Raw genomic sequence first — 22,290 nt, forward strand, 5'->3', positions numbered from 1 at the left:
AACAAAGACTGAAGCGTCAAGTGTTTTGTTGCTGTTGGTTTATCCAGTCTGCCTCTAAGGCTTGCTGGGTCATTAATGCCTGTCTATTTTTCTCCAGAGAGGGAAAGCCTGCCCTTCTGATATCGTTAACGTCCTTCCTGTTACATTTTCTATCCTTTGCATTCAGACAAGTTAAGACCTCTTGGTGAACAAGCTGACGTGGTCCTCAGAAATATGGTTGTTAGATGTGTTAAATATAAAAGTGCAGAGACATGAATCTTTGAATGACCATGTTAGGGTCTGAAAAAAAAAAAGAGCGATGGAAGAGGCGAGCGAGGAATTGCTGAGTGAATAAACTGCGGCTGTCACCACGGCGCTGTCATCTTGACTATGCCGTTGGGAAATGGCTCTACGCCGAAGAAGACGGAGGAATAGCCAGAAAGCGAGGTACTTAAGGGACCAAATCAGCCGCACGTTGCAACTGTGGCCCTGTCAGATTGTGTTAACGCAAATAAGAGAAGGACTAATGGCCTGTGGCTGTGGTTGCTCAGAATCAGGTGGCGGTTCAGCCAGGTTTAGCTTTTGTCGTTGCATAACAGGCATCTTTTGGAATTCCATCAACACTTGAATGTCACTTCAATTCCTCAGTATAAAAGCAACTAATAATTCAGAGGATAAAAGGTACAAGGTAATTTAGCAGGAACAAAGCATTCCTCATCAGTGAAGAAAATATTATTATATAATATAACTATATTACTTTTTTTTCTTGGCTGTTTTGTTTATTGGGAAAGGTTTGTCCTTGGATCATCCAGTTGTGCTGATTCTGAAAGCCACCTGACCTTAAGTTATAGATTTGAGATTAAAGCGATAGTTCACCCAAAATTCAGACTTTACTCATTTTCTACCCACCCTCATGTTAACTAAGAGTTGGGATTATTTTCAGAGTAATCCGTTTCTTTTTAGAGTTAAAGACTAAATTGTATGTCCATTTGAAAAACGCAAATGACTCCCAGTTGTCTTCGCCCAAAAAAACATCCAATAGCCTACATAGTGCTCGTCTGTAACGTCCATCTAGTATTGAAGCGACGTGAGGAAAATATATATTTTAAGATCATTTGTATTAGAAGTGTTAAAGAATTACAAGCGATACAGACCAGTAGTACTCCAGGTAAATATTGGGTCTTCCAGAGCCCATACAGTCTACTGTCTTCACTGGAACAGGTTACTGTGAAAATAATCCAACCCTTAGCCGACATGAGGGCGAGTAGAAAATGAGTGAAGTTTGAACTTTGGGTGAACCATCACCTTAACTTAACTTTTAAAATGGAGTTACTTTAAAAAAAACAACAACATTGAATAAGTTGGACAAAGCTGTATGTGAAACCACTGTCCTTGGTCAGAAAAAGGTCCATTCTAGGTAAGAGGAGTTCAAGATTCAAGGAAAGATAGACCGTGAGATCGACAGACCAGTCAAAGGTGCTCAGTCACGAGGTCTCGATGTTGGTCTATCATAGTTAAGAAAGTTTGGCTAAAAGATAAAGCTCTTTAATGGCAGGTCAATCTATCTTCTTTCTCTCAGTTATGGTCGCTTTCTTTATTATGGAACTGAAGGGGAAACAATGCAGACACAAGTGGCAATTGAAATCAGCTTTTTTATAGGGTTTCTGTATTCTACCTAAGATATAAATTAAATAGCTCAGTTTTGGGAGACACTTAAAGCAGAACTTCAGCTTCTATACATCCAGTTCAGAGGTGTCTTGAAAACTTTTTTGGAGGTCCTCCTGTGCGGACATGTCCAACCAGTAGGAACCAGTAGCATTCAAGAAGCTCCTAAACCTCAGTGTTCAGTTCTAGAAGAGGTTCTTGATAGGGAAAGTCTGGGCCTCCTTGCAAAAGGATAAAGAAACGTCAAGGTTTCCACATCCCGTGTATAGTGCATTTATTTTCACTTTCACAGCTTTAAGTTTTTGTTAAACACAGCCAATATGTTTAAAAGCTTCCCTTTGTCTGTTGCTTGGCAACTGCTTTTAGTTACCTTGAGCCCCTGTCGTGTTGCAGTTTTATTATTCAAGGAACAGCAGCAGAGTTTCCCAGCTACTTGTTTAAGTTTATACGTTCTTTGATCAGCTGTCACTTCTCCGTCTTTCCCCGTCAATCACTTCTTGTTCCAGCTACTGACACAAGAGCTGCAGAGCGGAGCAGCAACAGGACAACTTCGTGTAACTCAGGGCAGACACAAATCCTTCATGATGTTTTGGAGGAACATTATATCATTTCTAAATTGCAGGAATTCAGCCACTTGTGATTTCAGATTAGTTGGAAAAAACAATCTTCTGGCAGTAAAGGAAAATTGCAACACAGCAATATTTTAGAGGTGAAAATCTCTCCAGAGATAAGAAGGACTTATCATTTGGAGCCATAGAAAGTATTAACAATAAAAGGCATCTTTTCAACTTCTCATTTCTTACTTTTTTTCCTGGACGGATGATTCTAATTTACTTTTTTTCATTTTATTTAGTACAGGAGAGCATCAATCTTAAATTAGATTAAGTGTGTATTTATTTGTCTTCAATTGATGAGTTAAATGAAAAGCCACAACTTCTTGCATTATTAGCAAAAGATATTTCATAAAGTAAGTTAATTTGCATCTACAAGTGACTCACCAAATCTTAATTATCAGTGAAATAGCAGCACAGGCAACATATTACGATTGCCAAGGAGCTGCCAGCAACCTCCCGTTTTCAAACCAACCATTTTGAAGGGGTCACTTTGCTGGCCTGAGAGCAGGATCTTTTTTCTCTCTTCCTAGAATACATCATTTTATGACCTCTAAATTTACATAAAACCACACTTTTTTCATGGAAATTTACATAATTCATATTTGGTCCACAGCTCCCAAAACTGCATACACTTAAGTCAGTTTCTATTTTTAACCAAACAGTCATGCCTTGGCTACTGGGGTTGGTAAAAAAAAGAAAAGAATGGAAGAAGCAGAATAATTCCACTGTCTGGAAAGAAGTGGGTGTGTTTACATCAGGTGGGCAGCAAGGTTGTTTCCATTTCCCACCTAGGCTTAGCCAAATGGAAAAAAAGGAGTGCGAACATTAGGTCAATGGGGGTCCTTTAAAGGTGTGATTGTTAGTGTGAAAATATGTGGCTGAGGTGTCGGCTAGGCTTCGCTCCAGACTCTCTAGGAGAAGAAGCATCATGGTGAAAGAAATGTGGGAACTATGAGAAGCTGTTAACAGATAAAAGGTCCAGTGTGTGTGATGTACTGGTTCACTACCATGGGATCCAGAAAAAAAATGTTTGAACAAGGAAGTAAAAAAGGGATTGATTGTCAGATGCTTGTAGCAGTGGATTTAGATTGTTTTCTACTCATAATGAAATGTTGTCATGTTCAAAAAATACAATAATTGCCCTAATAAATATTTGTGTATTTTTAGTGGAAAGAATAACTCTTCCAGGCAATTTTCTTTGAAGTGAGCTTTGTAGTGTGTTTGATGTTCAAAAGTTGTTATTGTTTCATTGTCATATTATTGAGGTGCTGGTTATTAATTTGCAGTGTTAACAGTCATTTTGTATTTCTATTGGCAAGAATAAAGTGATAATGAGTTTACGAATACAGGGAAAAAGATGCACTATATTGCGATATCTTGCGATACTGAAGGAACAAGGATATATTTGTAGTATCGTCCGAGTTATTGATTCTGGTGTTGCAGAATTTACTGACTCTTCTCAAAGTCGTAACTGCTTTCATTTGTTTTAATACCAAAATAAGTCCAAACATCAGCTGTAAATGCTGCTGGTTTTGACTGTATCCTCTCGTCCTCAGTCATCGCTGTGATGACTAGCGGAGCACGTAATGATTGCTGCCATTCTGTGGCTTGAAGTTTAATTAACAAAAACTGTCAAGCTGCTTACATACAATGAAGTATACACCATAAAACATGATTTTACTTGCAAAAAAAAAGTGCCGTTTAATATCAATGCAGTATTGTGAAAAATAAACATTGGGATATATTACTGTATAGTTGTTTTCATACCCCTCTATAGGACAGTGCTTTAAACCATCTGATTGTGTTTTAAGTCCCTCTTTTCATTCCATGACGGCCATGTCTTCAAGTAATTGTTTCTCGACTGTTAGTTTCTTGTTCTCTGTGGGTTTTTGATCCAGAGCTAATGTGTATAATTGCACTGACATGCTATGTGGCTGCAGAGACGTCAGCAGGCGGCGGCTCGCTTATCTTCCTTGTTTACATTTATAGCAGCACAGATTAACGACGCCTACTCCCTGTTGATGTTTAAGTCTTCCACGTCAGAGCATCATCTCACCATGTGCTCTCGACTAATACAGTAAATGCTCAGTGTACACTGAGTGCAAGTTCCTTGGGCTTATTGTGCTACTTATCCCAGATTTTCTTTGATTCGTGTTTTATTATTCAACTCTTTTTTTTAGATTTTTTTTTTTACTAAAGAGATTCAAAATCTTCTTCTCATTTCCAGGGTTCAAAACGCGGTCTGACTCCTCATCTATTGAGGCTCTAAGTCTTAGACTCAATTCACTCTGATGGAATTAGGTCACTTTTCTGTGATTGCCCACAATTACTGCACCGTTTCTGTCCATATTAATCAATTCATCATCACCATTATTACACAGGCGGCAGATAGAAAATGTTCTTTTCACGCCGACCTGTGTTATCTGTCTGAAACCAGAATGCAGTTTGAGATGTATTTTTTCGAACTGAATTGGAGGTCTATATATGAGGGACTGTGACCTAGATTCTAAGGGCTGAGGAATTTGTACATGCCCAAAGGGTCTTAGTAAGCTTCTCTGCGACAGATTTATGTGTCCAATTTAAACTGGACACATCAAAACTGACTCTCAAGTTATAACCTATAATTATAATTGTATAAGATCTTTCCTGGTGCGACAACCAAATCAGGGTTGTTAATATACATATATGTGGATTGCTTATGTACATTATATTTAGCAACATAATCATTGGTTCTTATCTTCTAGCCTAGTTGTCAATCCTTTTGATGTTTAACATTCTTTATTTATTAAGGAATTGTTGGATTTGCGAGTGTGCTTTTGACCCTGTTTGCTTCAATCACTGGCTTCTGATGAATCATTGTGACACTGCCCAAGAGCATGACAGCTTTAGATCTAACACCACAGTCCCTCACAACATTTGAACGCCAGGATGTGTTTTTGCTGCCACGCATGTTTTCATTTTCTGAGAAACAAAAAACAAAACACAAATTAATAACATTTATGTCAGCGCTTTTGTTGACCATGTTTAGAAGACATATCTAAGTAATATTTCAGATACTAAGTATGTTTCAAAGCTGGTACCACAAAGCAGTTCATGATACATACAATGAATATAATAATAAAAGCAAGTAGTACTATGGCAAATATATCGATTACCTGCGTAACTCCACAAACTCAAAAAAATCTCATTTTAAAACCACTTTTTAAAGACATAGCACATGATCATGGCTCAGGAATGTTGTTTGGTTGAGAAAAAAGCTAAGCATCTGCACCAATACTTGAACTAGCACCCTTTTTGTTTTGGTTTCTAAATTGCATATCAAGGCAAATATAAAGAATTTACTGTATTACATTCATTTATTTTCAAATGTATATCCATTATTTCCCACAGTGCCAGAATAAAGATTCACAAATGTTATTACCACCATTTAACTTTCAATTTACCCATTTATATTTTTAACAGGCAGGATTTTAACATTGCATCACCAGAGTCAAAACAATTTTGAACAATTACTATAGCAACACATTTGATCCCCGTAATTACATGATCAGAATTTGATTTATTTGTATCATTTAATTGCATTTTATATTATAAATTGAAGGTGGGAAATACCCACAAGGCGTAGCACGACCAGTCTCAATGTAGGAAACCACTTTCTATGACTTGATTTTGCTGCTTTTTAGTTTTTTCTATTACTGAATTCTTGTTGCTGATGAAAATGAAGACATACATGTTGATGTTACATTTGACCCATTAAAGTGTTCTCAGCAAACATGAGAACATGACTGTAATGTAAATACACACACAAACAGACACGTATGCATCATCTATAATAAATTCTGGTGAAATCAGCCGAGGAGACTGTGCTGCTGAGCAGACTGTGAAACATGTGACTTCCTAACATTACCTCACTAACTGATTCCTTCTATTTCTGGCCCTTATCTGTTCCAGATCACAGTAACGGAGACTGTGCTGTTCCTGGTCCAGTACACTTCCAAAGAGTTTGACCGCTCGGAAAAGACTGTCGCCACAGGGGACTGTTGTTATCTCAACCCTCTGGTGCGCAGGACCTTCCGCTTCCTCGGTAAGTCACGTGCCCTGTTAATTGGAACCTTTTTTTAAATTTAATTACACTGGAAATAAGTCACAAGATAGCCCGCTGCTTCCTATCTTGAGCACAATGTGTTATACATTAATGAGTCAATTAAATTGAAACGAAAAATGTGTAAAAAAAAGGGGTGTTTTGCGCACACACACACATTTACGTCGCACGAATCCAATTAGGATACGAACTAACCGAAACTGTTCGGTTAGCTTACAGCTGCTGCCTCAGGTGTCACACATCTGCTCTTTATATGCCAGACATTTGACTGAGGATTAGTTCAGAGATGACATTGAGCATAAAAGATCAATTTAAATGCCATTAAGACATGAATTGGAAATGTCAACTGGAGGGAGCCACATGCCAAAGCCGGAGCTAAATTGGGTTCAAATTGAACAACGGAGAATACCTCAGGAGGCATTTCAAACCAGAATGTTTCTAGACAACTCAAGCTTCCTCCTTTGCTATCGAGTCAAGTACGATTGCACACATCCATCACCACCACAAGGTCAATATTTAGACTGCTTATTGTGCTGTCTTTGTAAAATGATTGAACTACACATGAACCAATTCAGTCGTATATTCTGTCTTCACTGTCCTCTGGCACTTCCTTAATCCGTGCCCATTACTGATGGGAAAGTCCTGAGCTTAAGTATGATTATCTAATTGACCGTACCACATATATACTATAACTACAATTGTATCAGTGCTTTTGTTTTTATCAATGCTCGTGTGAGGAAGGAACGTGAGTATTTGAGATGTCTAAACGCAACCTTCGACCTTAAGGATGGTAACTACAATCCAAGTTTGTTTTTGGAGCAAGATAATTAACCCTTGTGTTGAGGCCCGAAAACAAATGTGTTTTTCTTTTTCACCCTTACCATGAGATAACACAAGGGTTAATGGTTTGTAATTGAAACTGCTACAGAGATATAACAGCGAACTAACAGCTCTGTACTTCAGAAAAGGTTTCAGACAGACATTCACATCGGTGTTGTTATACTTTCTCTTTGTTTACAAGTACAATGTGTGTCCTTAAACCATCAAGTCAGATTCCAAACCTGACAATTACTCTGGGTGATTCTCTCCTTTTTAATCCATTTCTTCTCCCTTAATTTTTTCTCAGCACATTACATTTCTTTCATTTAAAACAGGTCAATGTAGAACTTTGGTAAAAATCTCTTCAATCAAAGCACATCAAAGTAATGGCATCACACTTCAGAAGATGGTCTTGCTCCTCAGAACTTCTGCATGAGACGGGGCATGTGATTTCTTTCAAACTTTAAATAAATGCCAGTGAAGTTAGTAAGGAGTTTGTATTGCTGAACTATGACTATGAAGCCTGTTGATCTCATGTTTATGGTGAAACTTATTTTTAGCTCTATGAATGTAATAAAGGACAACATGCAAGACAGGTATGACAAGGCAAGACGGGTTACAGTGGAGGAGGCTGACTAACTGTACCATTCTTTGGAATGGTAAAAACAGTGACAAGAAGAGGTTCCTCCTGCAACTTAAAAATATGATAATAAACTGATATTATCATAGAGATTTTGCTATGAAATCATTCTGATTTCCTCTCAGATTTCTAAATATGTGGACCATGTCTTTTCATTCTGTCATTTACAGTACGTATGATCAATTAACATCTTTATAATTAAAGTTGAAAAACCTCATAATTTAGGCAGTTTGTTCAGCCATGTACAGTCAGTGACTTTACTGTGCTCACATTCAGATTATACAAACAATACTCCATTTCGGATCGCCCTCTTTATGTCAAGCTACTTAACTGTTGGCTTCACAGCACAGCTACATTGTATACCTCTATGAATCAATCCACGCACTCAATAACATTCTCTGACATTATCAATCGTTCTGCCCCTCTAATCTCGCTGTAGTAATGAGTAAAGATAATGATAAAGAAACACTGATATCGATTCACAAATGGCTTGCGAGACTCTCAGATGAAAAATCCATGGCAACAGAGAATGCTGGATGTCTTGACCATTCAGATCACAAATGGCAAAAATACTTGCTGTCATTTTCAACGAGTGGAGGTTTATTTTGTTGAAATGTTTATAACTGCCAGACTCTGAATCAGATGAATAAGAGATATGATGAATGGAGTTTATGGAGTTGAGCCTGGTGTTAAGATGTTATTGAAAATAAATCTCAGCCATTTTTTAGCTATACATGCCAAGAGACTGTCCAAATAATAAAATCATTCCCGCCTCTGGTCCCCCCCCCCCCCCCAAGCAAGCCTTGTCTGTGACCTCTTTTGAGAATAAGCATTAGAAGATGAATGCATCTATATACTCTATATGTGTCCATATACTGAGATATATCACACAATAACCGAACCACGAAGCCCCCCCAGGCTACCCTCTTATTAAACACACAGCATTGGCCTCTCCTCGTCTCCTTCAATGCTTAAGTGAGAGCAGAAGATAAGGCTGCAGAAGAGGATTATTACCTAGATCCCTGAGGGAGAATCCACTCGCTAGCCCGGCTTTGCCCTCGCACTTACACATCCCGTATGCCATTCATGCTCGTTAACATTAACATTCCCCTTTCCGAGGGCGGAAAGCCTTCCAGCCTACCGAGACTCATAGAATTGGTTATTATATTACACGAGGCGACGGGTTCTATCTAATCGGAATAATGTCTTAGTGTTAATTGATGTCAGTGCTTGCCGTTGACTTCTGGTTAACTTTATTACCCGCTAAGTAAAGGATAAATGGCTGCACTGGCTCCTCTGCTGGGGAACTGTTGAGAGACACAGTGTGAGTATTTCAGAGGTTTACGTAATTCATTATTATGGCAGGATTCAAAACAACTTTACAAAACCAAATCAGCTAGTTTTTTTTTGTACCGATTGTTGTACTTTTTCTACCACTAATCTTCAATTATATTTGTTTTCATTCCTCACAATGCATGTTGCAGGGTACATCAGAACTAGCTTACCTGATAAAAAGGTCAAGTGTGTAATGACTTTCACATCTAAAATATGCCACTATGTTTGCTAGACAACAGGAAATGCATATGAATGTTCTTGACACTAGCTTGACATCCAATTAAGTCTTGAATGGCCTCATTCCGTGTAAGATTTAATGTTACTGTGAGTTAAAGTTCCTCACTTTTAACGCATCCTTGAACAGATAGTCCTTAAACAGGCTCTGTGTTTAGATCTTTGAGCTCCTCTTTTATCACTTGAAGAAGCTCAGTGCAGGCATTTACTGTATTTGGGGCCACTTAGTCAGTTTGGTGATAACGTGCAAATTGGTGAGGCGTTCTCCGACCTTGGCAGTGTGATTCACAGCTCTAGGTGCAAAGTCAACCATCACACATTAACTGGAGCACTCGCTGTAGAAAGACTGTGTGGTGTTGTTTTGACTCACCAAGTAAGAGACTTTCAATCATATTTACTGCAAGTATGAACAGTTGCTCCTGAGGGGACGAGCACTTTACTGCTTTTTGGTTTGACCGCACTCACCTGTGGCAGAGTTATTTTTGACGCTTTAAATCACACGAAAAGTGAAGGTCCTGTTTTCCTTATCCATTCTGCTAAAATGGGACTGACATCTATTAAATCACCTTGCCGACGTGTCACTGCAAGTGGCACTTTACAGACAAGCAGCGTGGAGGTATTTGGAAGTTCTTAAGTGTGTCTTTTTGGAGGAAGCGGAAGAAGACGACAACTGAGTGCCAGTATGTTCGTGATCAGCCTTCCTAATAGGCATCTTTTCCTAGCGGATATCTTTCTCTGATGTTTTCAAAAATAAGAAAGAAAGGGTATTGTTGGATCAGTCTCTTCCAAGGAGCTTGAAATATGCACTCTAAGCCAAAATTAAAAGTGATGCACGCAAACTATGGTCCCCAACACATTTCTGCAAAGCAGTTTGTTAGCCATATGGTGACTCTAGTGGGTGTGTGCCTCAGGCTAAGTTAACTTGTGCAGAGCATCTTTAAAAAAAATAGCAAGGTTTGGTTCAAAATATTAATTTGTACCGCAGCATATTTTCTATCATCAGAGAAAATCGATGTTATTGTCACCTCCACTCCTCAACTGCACCAACACCAAAGTAAATAAAATTAACATTTTCAGCTGATTTTAAGTTCTATTTAACCAGTAAAAATGTGAGGTAGTAGAATTTCGCATGTATCTTATCATTAAAATCAGCTTCGAGTTGATTGATGATGCATCATCTTGAGAGTTTTCGATATAAAAGCAGCATGATGTAACATTTTGAAATTATTTTCAGCCGTGGGTTTTTAACCTAATAACCACCAAGAAACGGAAGTTGCATTTATTTCCATCATGGCCATCAAGTACTTGGAGGATTTTTAAAGCTCCCAGAAAGAACAAAAAAACCCACAAACATTACGCTGTATTTACTTCAGTGATCATGTCTGAAATGTTTTTTTAAAAAGCTATTTTACAGAAATCATAATTTAAGGTATGTTGACAATGTCCTGTCAACTAAGCCAACAACAAATTCCTTCACTGACCTGTGAGTCAGTAGACTCCATCAAGCGCAAAGAGAGAGGAAGATCGTTCCAAAGCTTAGTATACAAAACAACGAAACAACTGCAGACTATGGTGCTATATATATATATATATATATATATATATATAGCACAATACTGTTGTTTTCAGCTGAAAGATAGAAACAGGGCTATGATTTAAAGTTGTGTTCAGTTAAAGGCTGGAAACTGGTATTTTTTATACGACGTGACAGTACAGGTGACTGAAAATAGTGCTTATATCTGGAAAATGGGTCCATCCAACACAGATCTTGTGGCAGCACAATTACATTGGATTATGTTATGTGAAAAAGGCCAACATCCAAACCAGCTCCGACTCTGATAACCCTACCACCAACTCTTTTCTAGAACAAGGAAATTTGATTTTACTCCAACAGAAAGACTGAATACAGTAATACACTTAATACTTAATAAGTGATGTGACATAAATGGGTTAAAAAGCCACTCTCCAGATAAGGCCTACGCTGAGGGAGAGTGCTGCTCATTAATTTGTGAAGTATGTGGTGGACTGTGTGGCTTAACATTATTTTAAAGTTGCAGAAAAGTGGAAGGGCTTTTAATCTGGACGCTCACAGCTCAGTGAAGCAAAAGGAGTGCCTCTTCTGCTTCGGCATTACAGCATTAGCTAATGGCTTTGTGACAGGCAGTCACGGCTTCTGTGTAACACAAAGTTCTGTTTAACATGCTGCTTCTTCATAACAGTACCTGAGTGTTGCTCAGGTTGCCTCTTGTATATCACTTGCTAGCTTGTTGTTGATAAGTAAAGCCCTTTTTGAGCTCCCTCATGTGACCAAGGGTTCAAAAGGTCTCAGGTCAGAGGTTTAGACCCGGAGTAAGTGCCTACGAGGATTTGTGCAGAGGGATCACCGGGTATTAGTGGTAAAAAGGTAACTTATGTGCCCTCTGAGGCTTAACGTTCACCTGCTGGCAGTTTCTTTATGAACACACACACCGACTGGCAGAGTCGCTGTGTATCAGAATGCCAACAGAGAAATCCACTGGGATCCTTTGTTTGCCTTGTAAGTACTAATCTCTTCAAGCTGCACTGAGTCATGTGCTGTTAACATAGAATTACAACCGTTTAACATGGAAGGTTTCTATTATGCACCACGCAGTTGGGGAAAAAAACATTAAAAAAAAACATTGTAGCGGCTAAATTATAATGTAAGGATTATGTTCAGCGTAACATGGTCTGTTCACGGCTGGTTTAAGATTTACTTCATAGTAGTGTGGGCTCTTCTCCACGGGTGAAGGAAAGACGGGTTGAAGAGGCGTCTGCATTCATGAGGAATCTGTACTGGTCTGTTGTATCGGCGCTGAATTAAGGGACCAAACTGCAAGGCTCTTGGAAAGGTTGCAAAGCATGATGAAGACACTGAGAGTAGAACAAATTTACATCAAGAGTTGAACTATGGCCGCTGCCCTGATGAGCCATGTCTTACTAGTAGGAGGAGGATGTAAAAGATAAATTTCTCTCCCTCAGTTGGCCTGGAAACGGCTCTGTTTTCACAACGCTGGCTTCTGTCCATTGAGCTGACCACGGATAAGCGATTGATGGATCCAAGTTATTTTTATTTTGAATAAACTGGCTTAAAAAACGTGGTGAGAATAATGTTCAAATAAAAAAATATAATATTGGTACAAAGACATTTTAGTTGATACCTTATCACACATGCAGCTATTTGGGACTGAGCAGAACAATGGTTTGTCAGGATTTTAGCAGTATTATATTGCAAATAATACATATTGATGTTTTAATATGTTATCAGTAACAGTTGAGGATTGTTGTTTTTATGTATGACTAAAGCATACAATCAAATAATTGAAATGCCTTTGATGATTAAATATTTGTGGTTACCTATGCCCCCCCTTAAAAACTAGGTTCCCATAGTGAAAAGGAAGATTTCATCTCTTCACTTTTGCACTGTTAGAAACTAAAAGCTCTGCAGCATTCTGAAGTCCTTATATTTTAAGTGTTTGTCTTACTTAACAATGTAGAATGCACAAAAACAATATAAACAAATTAGCATCAAGGTTGATTCGTTATAGTAATTCAATTAAATGCCGAATATCAATTTATCCGTCAGTTAGTTCTTGCTCGAGCTGGCCACGTGAGCAGCAGTACATAGAAGCCAGACAAGTAAACGAAACCATCAAACTGTACATCAAAATGAAAGTAGAAAACACAACCAACCTAAGAGTTACATATACATGCACAGTATCATAGTTTATTCATTACAGAACATAAAAGATCCTGAGATCCAACTGAAAATTATTTTTGGGTTTGCTTTTTTTTGTTGGTTTAAACCTTTATATTCTCTATTTTCTCAAATGTTTAAATAACCAAGATCATTTAACCCTTGTGTTATCTCAGGGTCAGCGTGACCCAAAGACAAGAAAACAAATGTGTTTGTGGTATCCCTTGTGTTTTCCCTTGGTCTAGGTGAACGGCCTCCACCGCTGCCTATGTATTTATGACCCAGAGACACAAGGGATATGACAAACACATTTGTTTTCTGGCCTTTGGGTCACCCTGACCCTGATATAACACAAGGGTTAAAAATTTTTTTACAGCATTTCACGTTCCATCGGTTTCCCTATTAACACAACTTTAACAAGAAGCCTTAAACTTTTAAATACTTGTTTTAATTAAGTGGGAGGGTTATATAAATACATTTTTTAGGGGACAGATATTTACACTCACAACATTTTGTTTAATTTACAAATCCTCAAGTACCCCAGTGTTATGCATACATTAGAGGAAGTGGGTGGATTGTTAAAAATCAAAGCGTTCCCTGGATCCCAAGAGGTACAAGTCACTTTTCAAAAGGAAAGAAAAATAGGATCGTACTTTATATTTATACAGTTTGATCTCAGGTTATTTAAAAGTCCCCTGACTCATCTCTGAAACATACAAAGTGAGATGTCTTGGATGACTCAACTCTTTCTGATTTAACCAGAATAAATGAGGTTATAAAATATAATCAAATGATTTGCATTACAATTACACATATAACGCATGGATGTTGGTCGTGCTCAAATGTTCTCGTGTGGCACAAGGTTGAACGCACAAACATGTTATTAAATATGTGTACAACATAAATAATCAGTCGTTAAATTAACTGCTCAGACATAATACAGGGATATTAGCTTATCACTATCTGGTGTTTCAAGACATCTCTGACCTATCTTTGATGTTGTCGTGGTAACGTGGTTGTATTAATTAGCCTCCCACTGTTGTGATCATCATGATGATCAAAGCAGTGAAGCAGGAATAGAAAAGAGCTGTAGATCCACACTCCAGCTCCAGCCTTTTTGGCTGCCTTTAATTGATGTTCTTTCACGTTTCTCACGTTTTGGAATTGATGGGATGTTTGAAAACTATATCTGCACGTAATCCAAGGATGACCTACTTTACCAACCGTGAACATCTTGAACATCAGTTTGGGAGGGTGAAGGACACGGCTTTGGAGAGGATCAACAAACTGCTCTTCGCTTTTCATCGGTGGAAATATTTCATGTGAAGCCAGGAGATAAGATCCTTCTCCAGTTGAAGGTGTTGGAAAATATCCTTGGTCACAAGTCAGTTGGGTCTTCAATCATGGGGACTGCATCTGTATGTTGTGAAGATAGAGCTGATCCAATAAAGAAAAGGTTGAACATTTAAAGCATGCATCTACCATTGGTTACAAGATTTCTGGGAATGACAGAAGGAGCAAAATCTTTAATGGAAGCAACCACAAATATTTCTCTGTTGGAGGTCTCAGTCTTCTCAGAGATGAGCTCAGCAGAACCACTCAGCCCACACAGGCAACAATACAATATATTTTGTAATACTATAGTATATATAACATTTGGAGAGTTAGTAGTATTGTCTATTACTTGATTCTGGTGTTGCAGAATTTACAGACCACATGACTCTTGACAAAGCCGTAACTTGTCTAATTTTGTTCTGAAAAATCTAAATATGTCCAAACATCGGCATTGTTCCTTTATTTGCAAAGGAAGTAATGACTGATGCCATTTCGTGGCCTGAAGTGTAATTGCAACACAAAAATGAATAAATGCTGTAAATAATTGTATTTTCATTTATTTTTTTATTTTATTTCATTTTATACAAACTTTGTTTGGTTGTAAAACCATAAAAGAACTAAAGGACAATAATAAAAGTTGTTGAATTTGAATACAGTTTTTTAGAAGAATTGTTGCAATATAACAAAGCATCATTACTTCTTATACCCCCAATTAATACCATTGACATCATCTTATCTGCTATTTTAGAATTTCACGGTGTCAGTTTGACAGTTTCGACATGTTCTCTGCCTACTTTTGTTTTTGTCCTCCGTTCACTTACCCACATGAATATTGTTATTCGTCCGCAGGTTTATGTTCTGCTCCAGGGTAACACAGGGTCATGAACGCTTTATCATCGTCATGCTTCTTTTTCACGTCTTAATAAAATGAAGGCTTTTCTTGTAATAAAAAAGTCTATAAATTCAGAATGGTGGCCAAGGTTATGGCCCTGTCACGCTCATCTTTGACAAATTTCCGTCCGCTTGCTGAGGCTTGTGAACTTTACGTCGGCAAGTCGGTTCTCAGAATTTACTGCTAGTGACATTATGTAACTGTGTTGAACACTCAGGGCCATTTTTTGAAAGAGCACAAGCCAGGAGTACTGAATTGTGTTAGCAGTTTGACAGAAGCTTGTGTGGGTGTTGTATGTTTTGAGGCATACTGACTAAGTATAATTGCACAAATAATAATTGGTGCATGAAAGAAAGACCCAGCTGTGTTTTAATGAGGAAGTTGTTTCCTTAAAAATATCTACTCTGAGACCTACCTTAAGGTTTTTGGGTCATGGAGCTTATTGAAGAGAAATATACAAGGCACATGTGTAGTATTTGTCTTTCCATATCTGGAAACATTGTCCACAACGTTTTTTACTTATTAAATGTGTATTGTCCGTTTCTCATTATAATAACAGTGACAAAACAACACAATTGTTATGTCACTGAAGGAGGCATAAATGCATATTTAAAACAATGTAAGAAGAAACAAAGACTTTGAAACAGGAATTTAATTACCTACTTAAATTGATATGCAGTGCCAAACAATTTATCCAAGACGAGCTGTTTTTATTGTGATTGAAACCGCACTCTCCTGACTCTCTCTCATGTTTCAAATATTGAAGTCTTCCATCTTCCAAGATGCAATAAGTACCTCATCATGACCACGTTTTTAAGTTATTACTTTATAAAGTTCTCTTCAGTCTTAAATCTCAGCGAACAAGAAGTTGTATGATGTAATAATGAGCTTCGCTCCTCCTTCGGCCAACTGTAATCACACCCCGCTTTGTTTATACAACGAGTTCCTTGGAGGTGTAGTGTAGACTTCGAGGATTGGTGACACGTCAACGTGTCCTATATCGTATCTTGAGCTTAACATACTGAATCAGATCGTGAGCCGGATATATCCTATCGAATCAGATCTAAAGATGAATATATTAAATGGTACCGTTAGCCAAATATAACCCATCAAATCCTATCAGGAGCTGAACATATTGAATCAAATCGTATTGAGATAGATGTATCACTACACCCCCAACTGGACTGCCCCAAGAGTACTGGCTCTAACTCAGCGACTGCACATCAATAATGTGGACTCTACAAGCTGCAACTTTTTACAGGGCAATATTCCCTTCTATATCAATTAAATGATATTATTTATATTGGAATATTTATTCACTCTATCTGGGGTGGTTAATTGAAACTAAAGCGGATGGCAAAGTAGATGTTGTAGAATGATATATGGCGAGGTGGTCCTGGGAGGGGTTATATTGTGCTATATGAAACTGTGATTCTGTGACAAACCAGTCATCTATCCACACTGTCATTTCCATGTTTAAAAGACTCAGAGGTCTGATTATTCTTGGAAGGCTTTTAGGGACATACACTTGGCAGATGGTAGTATGGCAGATTCAGGACCAGATGGATACATTACATCTCCAATCAGAGCAGGCTGAGGTAGCCAGGGAAGTTAATGTCTCGGATTTGTTGGCGATAAAATAGGCCGTGTTTTTTTCACAGACAACATTATCATCAAGATTGCAAAATGACATTTGTCACACAAAAAACGACTTGCTTTCACACATGCTGCTTCCAACAATCGCTGAAATGATCCTTTCACTTTTATAGCGTTTATCCGGCAGCAGACAATTACTCTGGATAACAATGGGAAGCTAATTACTGCTCGCCTGGTTTATGCGACTGAATTAACAAAACATAAGTAAATTGTTGCAGCAGTAAATCTGGTTTTGACAAAATGTTACGATGAATAATTAAACGGTAAGAAAAAGCTCGAGCTGCTGCTGTGACACATGTCAAGTGAAGCGGAATTCTGCTGAGAAGGAAAACACATTGAACACACACACGCAGATAATTTATGTTTCACATAATGACGTTTTTACGCTTTCAAAAATAAAAATACATTTTCACACGTATTCTTGAATGAGCAAGGCATGTTTTCTAATTGAATGACGACAACCATCCTGTTGTGGTTTAAATGGAGCTAAAGTATGTTACTGTTAGGACATCATGAAGTTTTTAAATTGTGAGCATGCTCTGCTTTAAAAGTCAGTGAGTAGTACGAACCCCTACCAGGACCTGTTTGATGCTAACTTTCAAAATAAAAAACGACAACAATTATTGTTAACTAATCTATCCAAATAAAAAGTATGCCCTAATGAGCAATTTTCGTGTGACCGTATCCGTTATTTCAATGCCAGTTTGAGTTAGTCAGTCTTGAGTAAGCGGGGTGTAATCATCCATAAACTAAAAGTTCACTCTTCCTTATTTTGTGGGTGAGCAAATTCTAACAACCCATGAGTCATTCAAGCAGTGACAGAATCGATGTGATGCTTGTGGAGGAATAGACCTGTCACCAAGTATATTGAGTGTTTTGACTGATGAGCCAAAATGCCTTCAAACAAAGTAAGTGTCACCTTTAACAAGAAGGCGTGATGATGATGTTTACAAAAAAAAACCTCTTTTCAGCAGCTCAAGTCACGAAGTGAGACCAGAAGTGAACACATAAAGCTTTGTCTATCTTTAAACTTCTGGTCTGTTTATCAATTATTCTGCCTCTTGTATACATTTTGGTAAAATCCCTATTATCCATTTAACCATTTATTCACACATACTCAGTTATTCTTCCGTCAAACATCTTCCAAAGCCGTTTTTATCTTTATTAAAGTGTATTTAAGAGTCCATTTAAATATCCTTATTATGTCTTTCTTCTGCTAAAGTCCATTGTTAGCATGCAAACAACCATCAATCTATTTACCTCAGCAGTCAAAACCGGGTCTGTTTGACTGTTGATCCTTCCAAATATATGAAATATAATCCAGTGGATTATGGGGCCAGCATGGTCGTGTTACTGTGGAAACATCTGTTCAAACAAATTAATTAGTAAACATCAAGTGTATGTCTCAAAAGTTAATCCTGTGTTATATTTTGTCTTTCAGAACATTTTCCATTTTTTTAAAATATATTCAACATCTGGCAAATCATCTGTTCATCCAAAGTTATGTCCCATGGTAAATCTATCCAAATCTCTTCTAGACCCTGTGCACCTCCAAACATATGTTGGACTCGCTAATCATCCGTTTTACTGAAAGTATTTAATATACTTTTGCTGCGTTTGCTTTCTTAACACTATATAACTTTTGCCTCGTTGCGCCTCTTAGCTATCCAAGTTAAGCGTTGGTTTACCGGTTGCACCATCTCATCTAACTTCAGAGCTTCTTGTTCTTTAAAGAAAACAACCAATTTCACAATTTAATAGAAAAAGATCAGCCAACATTGATGTTCATGCGTGATTTATGATACTTTCCAAAAAACTGGAAAACTTCCAAAGGTATTATTCTTACTCTTTAGGTATAAAAGGTTTTTGAAGCAACAGCTAAACCAGACTTTGTATCATAACAAACAATACACAAAATCAATACTCTGGTTTAATATTTGATAGACACAAACTGTTTTTCTAAATATCACATTTTAATCAGACTTTAAATGTCAAACCATAAATATTGTGTGGCGGAAACCATCATGCAGTCAGAAAAGGAAAATATTCCCTGCTTTTGTCTTTTGATTTTTCAGAACCTTCAAAAGCTGACTCATCCATTGCAGTGTCAAACATTACTGACTTGTGCATATAGGACTGAAAAGCTTTTCAAAAGCTGATCACTACAGTATCAATCCATGAAGGAAGCAGGATTTTTTTTATTTTTTTTTTTATCCTTTAAAGGTATGTCCCACAAAAAAACTGAATAGAAATAGTCAGCAATAAACTTAAATGAGGATTAATTCAGAGACTATAGTCAAAAGGCTGTGGATTACTATATTGGGAACACTTCCAGGAGTCCCTTTCTGTGAATACAGTTGTGCGTTAAACAAATGCAAATGAAAGATTTATTATGCAGCGAAGCAGAAGAGTGAAACGCGATTTTAAACGGCACAGAGCGCTCTGTTCTAGAAACTCGACATCAGGCTAAATAGAAAACTGCTATAGGGTCAGATGAATCAAACTTTAAATTTGTTTCAGAAGTCATGGTCTGCTTATCCTGCGGGCTGAAGAGGAGATGGAACATTTGGTTTGTTTTGAGCAGTTTAGCTCAAAAGCCTCGATCTAGTATGCCGTTGTGCTGGCGCCTCTGGTGTGGAACACTCAGTCATCTGGAAAAGCGTCATCAATGCTGGAAATGCAAAGACGACTTAACCTAACAGCACTCTAAGACTGTGTGAACACCACAGTTTCCCTGGAAAATAATCTGGGTAGTTAAAAAAGTAGCAAAACATTATAAAGCATTTGGCACATTTTCAAATCGAACAACAACATTTTATAATTTTCTTAGGCTTAATCCTGCATTTGGCATGAATGTTAATTTTCTCGAAATCCACCCCCTGGTCTCACCTATCTTCCAGGATGTCCAAAATGTTGTAGAAAAAAAGAGGGAACTCTATAGATACATGTGCTAGAATGCTTCTTATCTACTACAATCACTCCAAATAATGCTACCTTTTGTAAAAAAAAAACTTCTGTGTTAATCATGCTATTTTGTTGGATTTATTCTTTGAACCTGCTGGCTGCCTTAAAATAAAATTAAAAATAATTCACTGATGTAAAGTTGAGATACAGGTTGATGAGTTAATCATTATTCTTTTCCTTCCAGGGGTCTACACCTTTGGCCTCTTCACCGTCGACATCTTTGTCAACGCTGGCCAAGTGGTGACAGGAAATCTGGCCCCGTATTTCCTCACAGTCTGCAAGCCAAACTACACAGCTCTCGGTTGTCAGCAGGCGCTGCGCTACATCAGCCACCAGGAAGCGTGCACCGGGAACCAGGAGGACATCATGCGTGCCCGCAAGACCTTCCCATCCAAGGAAGCAGCGTTGAGTGTCTACGCGGCGCTATACCTGGCTGTGAGTATCTGTGCTGTTCAATTCTAGAGTTAAGGAAGCCTTGAAAAATGATGTCTATCTGAGGTGAACCCTGACTGGAGAGATTAACAATTAGTTCCTTCATACCTGCTTTGAGAAAGTCAAGAGGAGACAATATAGAGGGCGGTTGGGGAAACATCCCGGTTGCACATTTAAAAGCTGCCCTCTGCATTTGTAAACTTATTTTCTCAGACATATTTTTGCATCAGCTATAAATCCATTCATTATTTTCAGTAGTTTGATTAGAAAATGAAGTAAATAAATGAGTCTCATTGGCCTCTTGCTCTTATTTAAGTAGATTAGACCACAATCGTCAAAAGCGAAATGGTATTTTGAATGACACATTTGTTTCAACTTCTTCTGCTTGTCTGCAATTTGAAACATTGAAAGACGTATTCCCTGAGTGGTCTGTCTCAATCTTTCATGTGCAGCTACATCTTCTTCTTACATTGTTGCTCCTGGAATGCTGCTCTGCTTCTCAAATCAACGGTTTGCCCTTGTTCCCCCTTTGTGTCGCTAGTTCAGTCGGTTTCAGAGTTCAGATTTATCCTACGTACACAAAGAAAGTATATGATCTGATGCTTTTAAGGGCGAATGACTCCTGTCTGTTTCCATCCAAGCCAAGTTTCAGCAAATGGCTAATATTTGCGCGCATGGCTTGTCACTGAGTCACTCTGAACCATAATAAGATTATGGCTTCTAAGTCCCATAATAATTTCCATTATGTAAGGGAGTGGGAGTCAAAGGTCTGTTAAAGATGCCAGATCTGATCTGGATCCTCTCGTGGTTCATTTGAGCTGAGTTATGTCTCATATGCTTCAAAGGTTATGGCAAGTTTTCTCTATTCGTTCTTCAGTTGCACAAATGTTTCAGTGTGAATGAATCATGTTTTTATTCAATAAAAAATGTTTAGTTTATACAAATATAGCAGCATGTAAATTCAACTCAGCCTTTAGCACAGTGGTTTCGTCCGATTTATATGTTTGCATGTGTGTATAAGAATTTTTATCTATATATATCTATATATCTATAGATATATAGATATATATATATATATATATATAGTAAGCTCTGATAAATAGACATTTTTTTTCCATACAGTATATTCTTCAGTTCGATTTAACATTCTAGTACAAGCTGATTGGACCAACCCTGTACTATTTAGAACATGAAACTATGGCCTGATAACTCATATTACAACAATTAATTGGGCGTTTCTAAGATAACTCGTTTAAAGCTAAATGATTGAATTGATGGCATCGAACGAATAAAGAAAGGCCAACTGTTACACCTGGTTACAGGCCACAAATGTACCCCAAGCCAGACTTTAAAAATGCCAGAAGTAGAATATTGAGAAAGGACCGGTCTATCTGTCAACCAAAGGCATATTAGAAGGTGTGAGTGCATGCGTGTGTTGAAAAGAGCCTATTTTAAAAGTGTTTCTTTTTTCAATATTGGTAAGAATGCTTTGGTATGTTGTGTTATCATGTTTTTGGTGTATTTTAAAGTCTTAAGTCCACAAGATGAGCTCAACTATAGTAAATTACGACCAAGCATGTTCTAAACATTTCATCTAGTAAAGTAAAAGACCTACGGTGCCAAGTGTGCCCACAGAAATAAAAAGATTACCGTCTCGAGGCTTGTAATTCTGACATTGCATCATCTTGTGGGGTGTTAAACATGTTTCTGATACAAGGAAACATACATTCACAGCTAATGTTCACACATACTGGAGAGCTTTATTTGTCTGTCAGTACATGCAGGTGCTAGGACCAACAACGCACCACCAGGATATAATAACCTCATTAAAAAGCTGGTTTATGATAGACGCCTCACTTTCCCGGAGGTGACTAGAAGAGTCTCTTGGCATCTGTCTCCTACTTCAAC

General features: G+C 37.8%; 1 protein-coding gene across 1 annotated transcript in view; it reads left to right on the plus strand.

Annotated features, from left to right (window-relative positions):
- Nucleotides 1–22,290, plus strand: part of plppr5b (phospholipid phosphatase related 5b) — a 69,367-nt gene that overhangs the window by 25,961 nt on the left and 21,116 nt on the right. Inside the window, exons 4-5 of the mRNA XM_087789160.1 lie at nucleotides 6,210–6,342; nucleotides 20,135–20,385. Of these exons, the coding sequence (XP_087645286.1) occupies nucleotides 6,210–6,342; nucleotides 20,135–20,385 (384 nt within the window). The remainder of the gene's footprint in view (nucleotides 1–6,209; nucleotides 6,343–20,134; nucleotides 20,386–22,290) is intronic.

This window comes from Callionymus lyra, chromosome 4 (assembly GCF_982586985.1).
Source record: "Callionymus lyra chromosome 4, fCalLyr1.hap1.1, whole genome shotgun sequence".
Classification (NCBI taxonomy): Eukaryota; Metazoa; Chordata; class Actinopteri; order Syngnathiformes; family Callionymidae; genus Callionymus; species Callionymus lyra.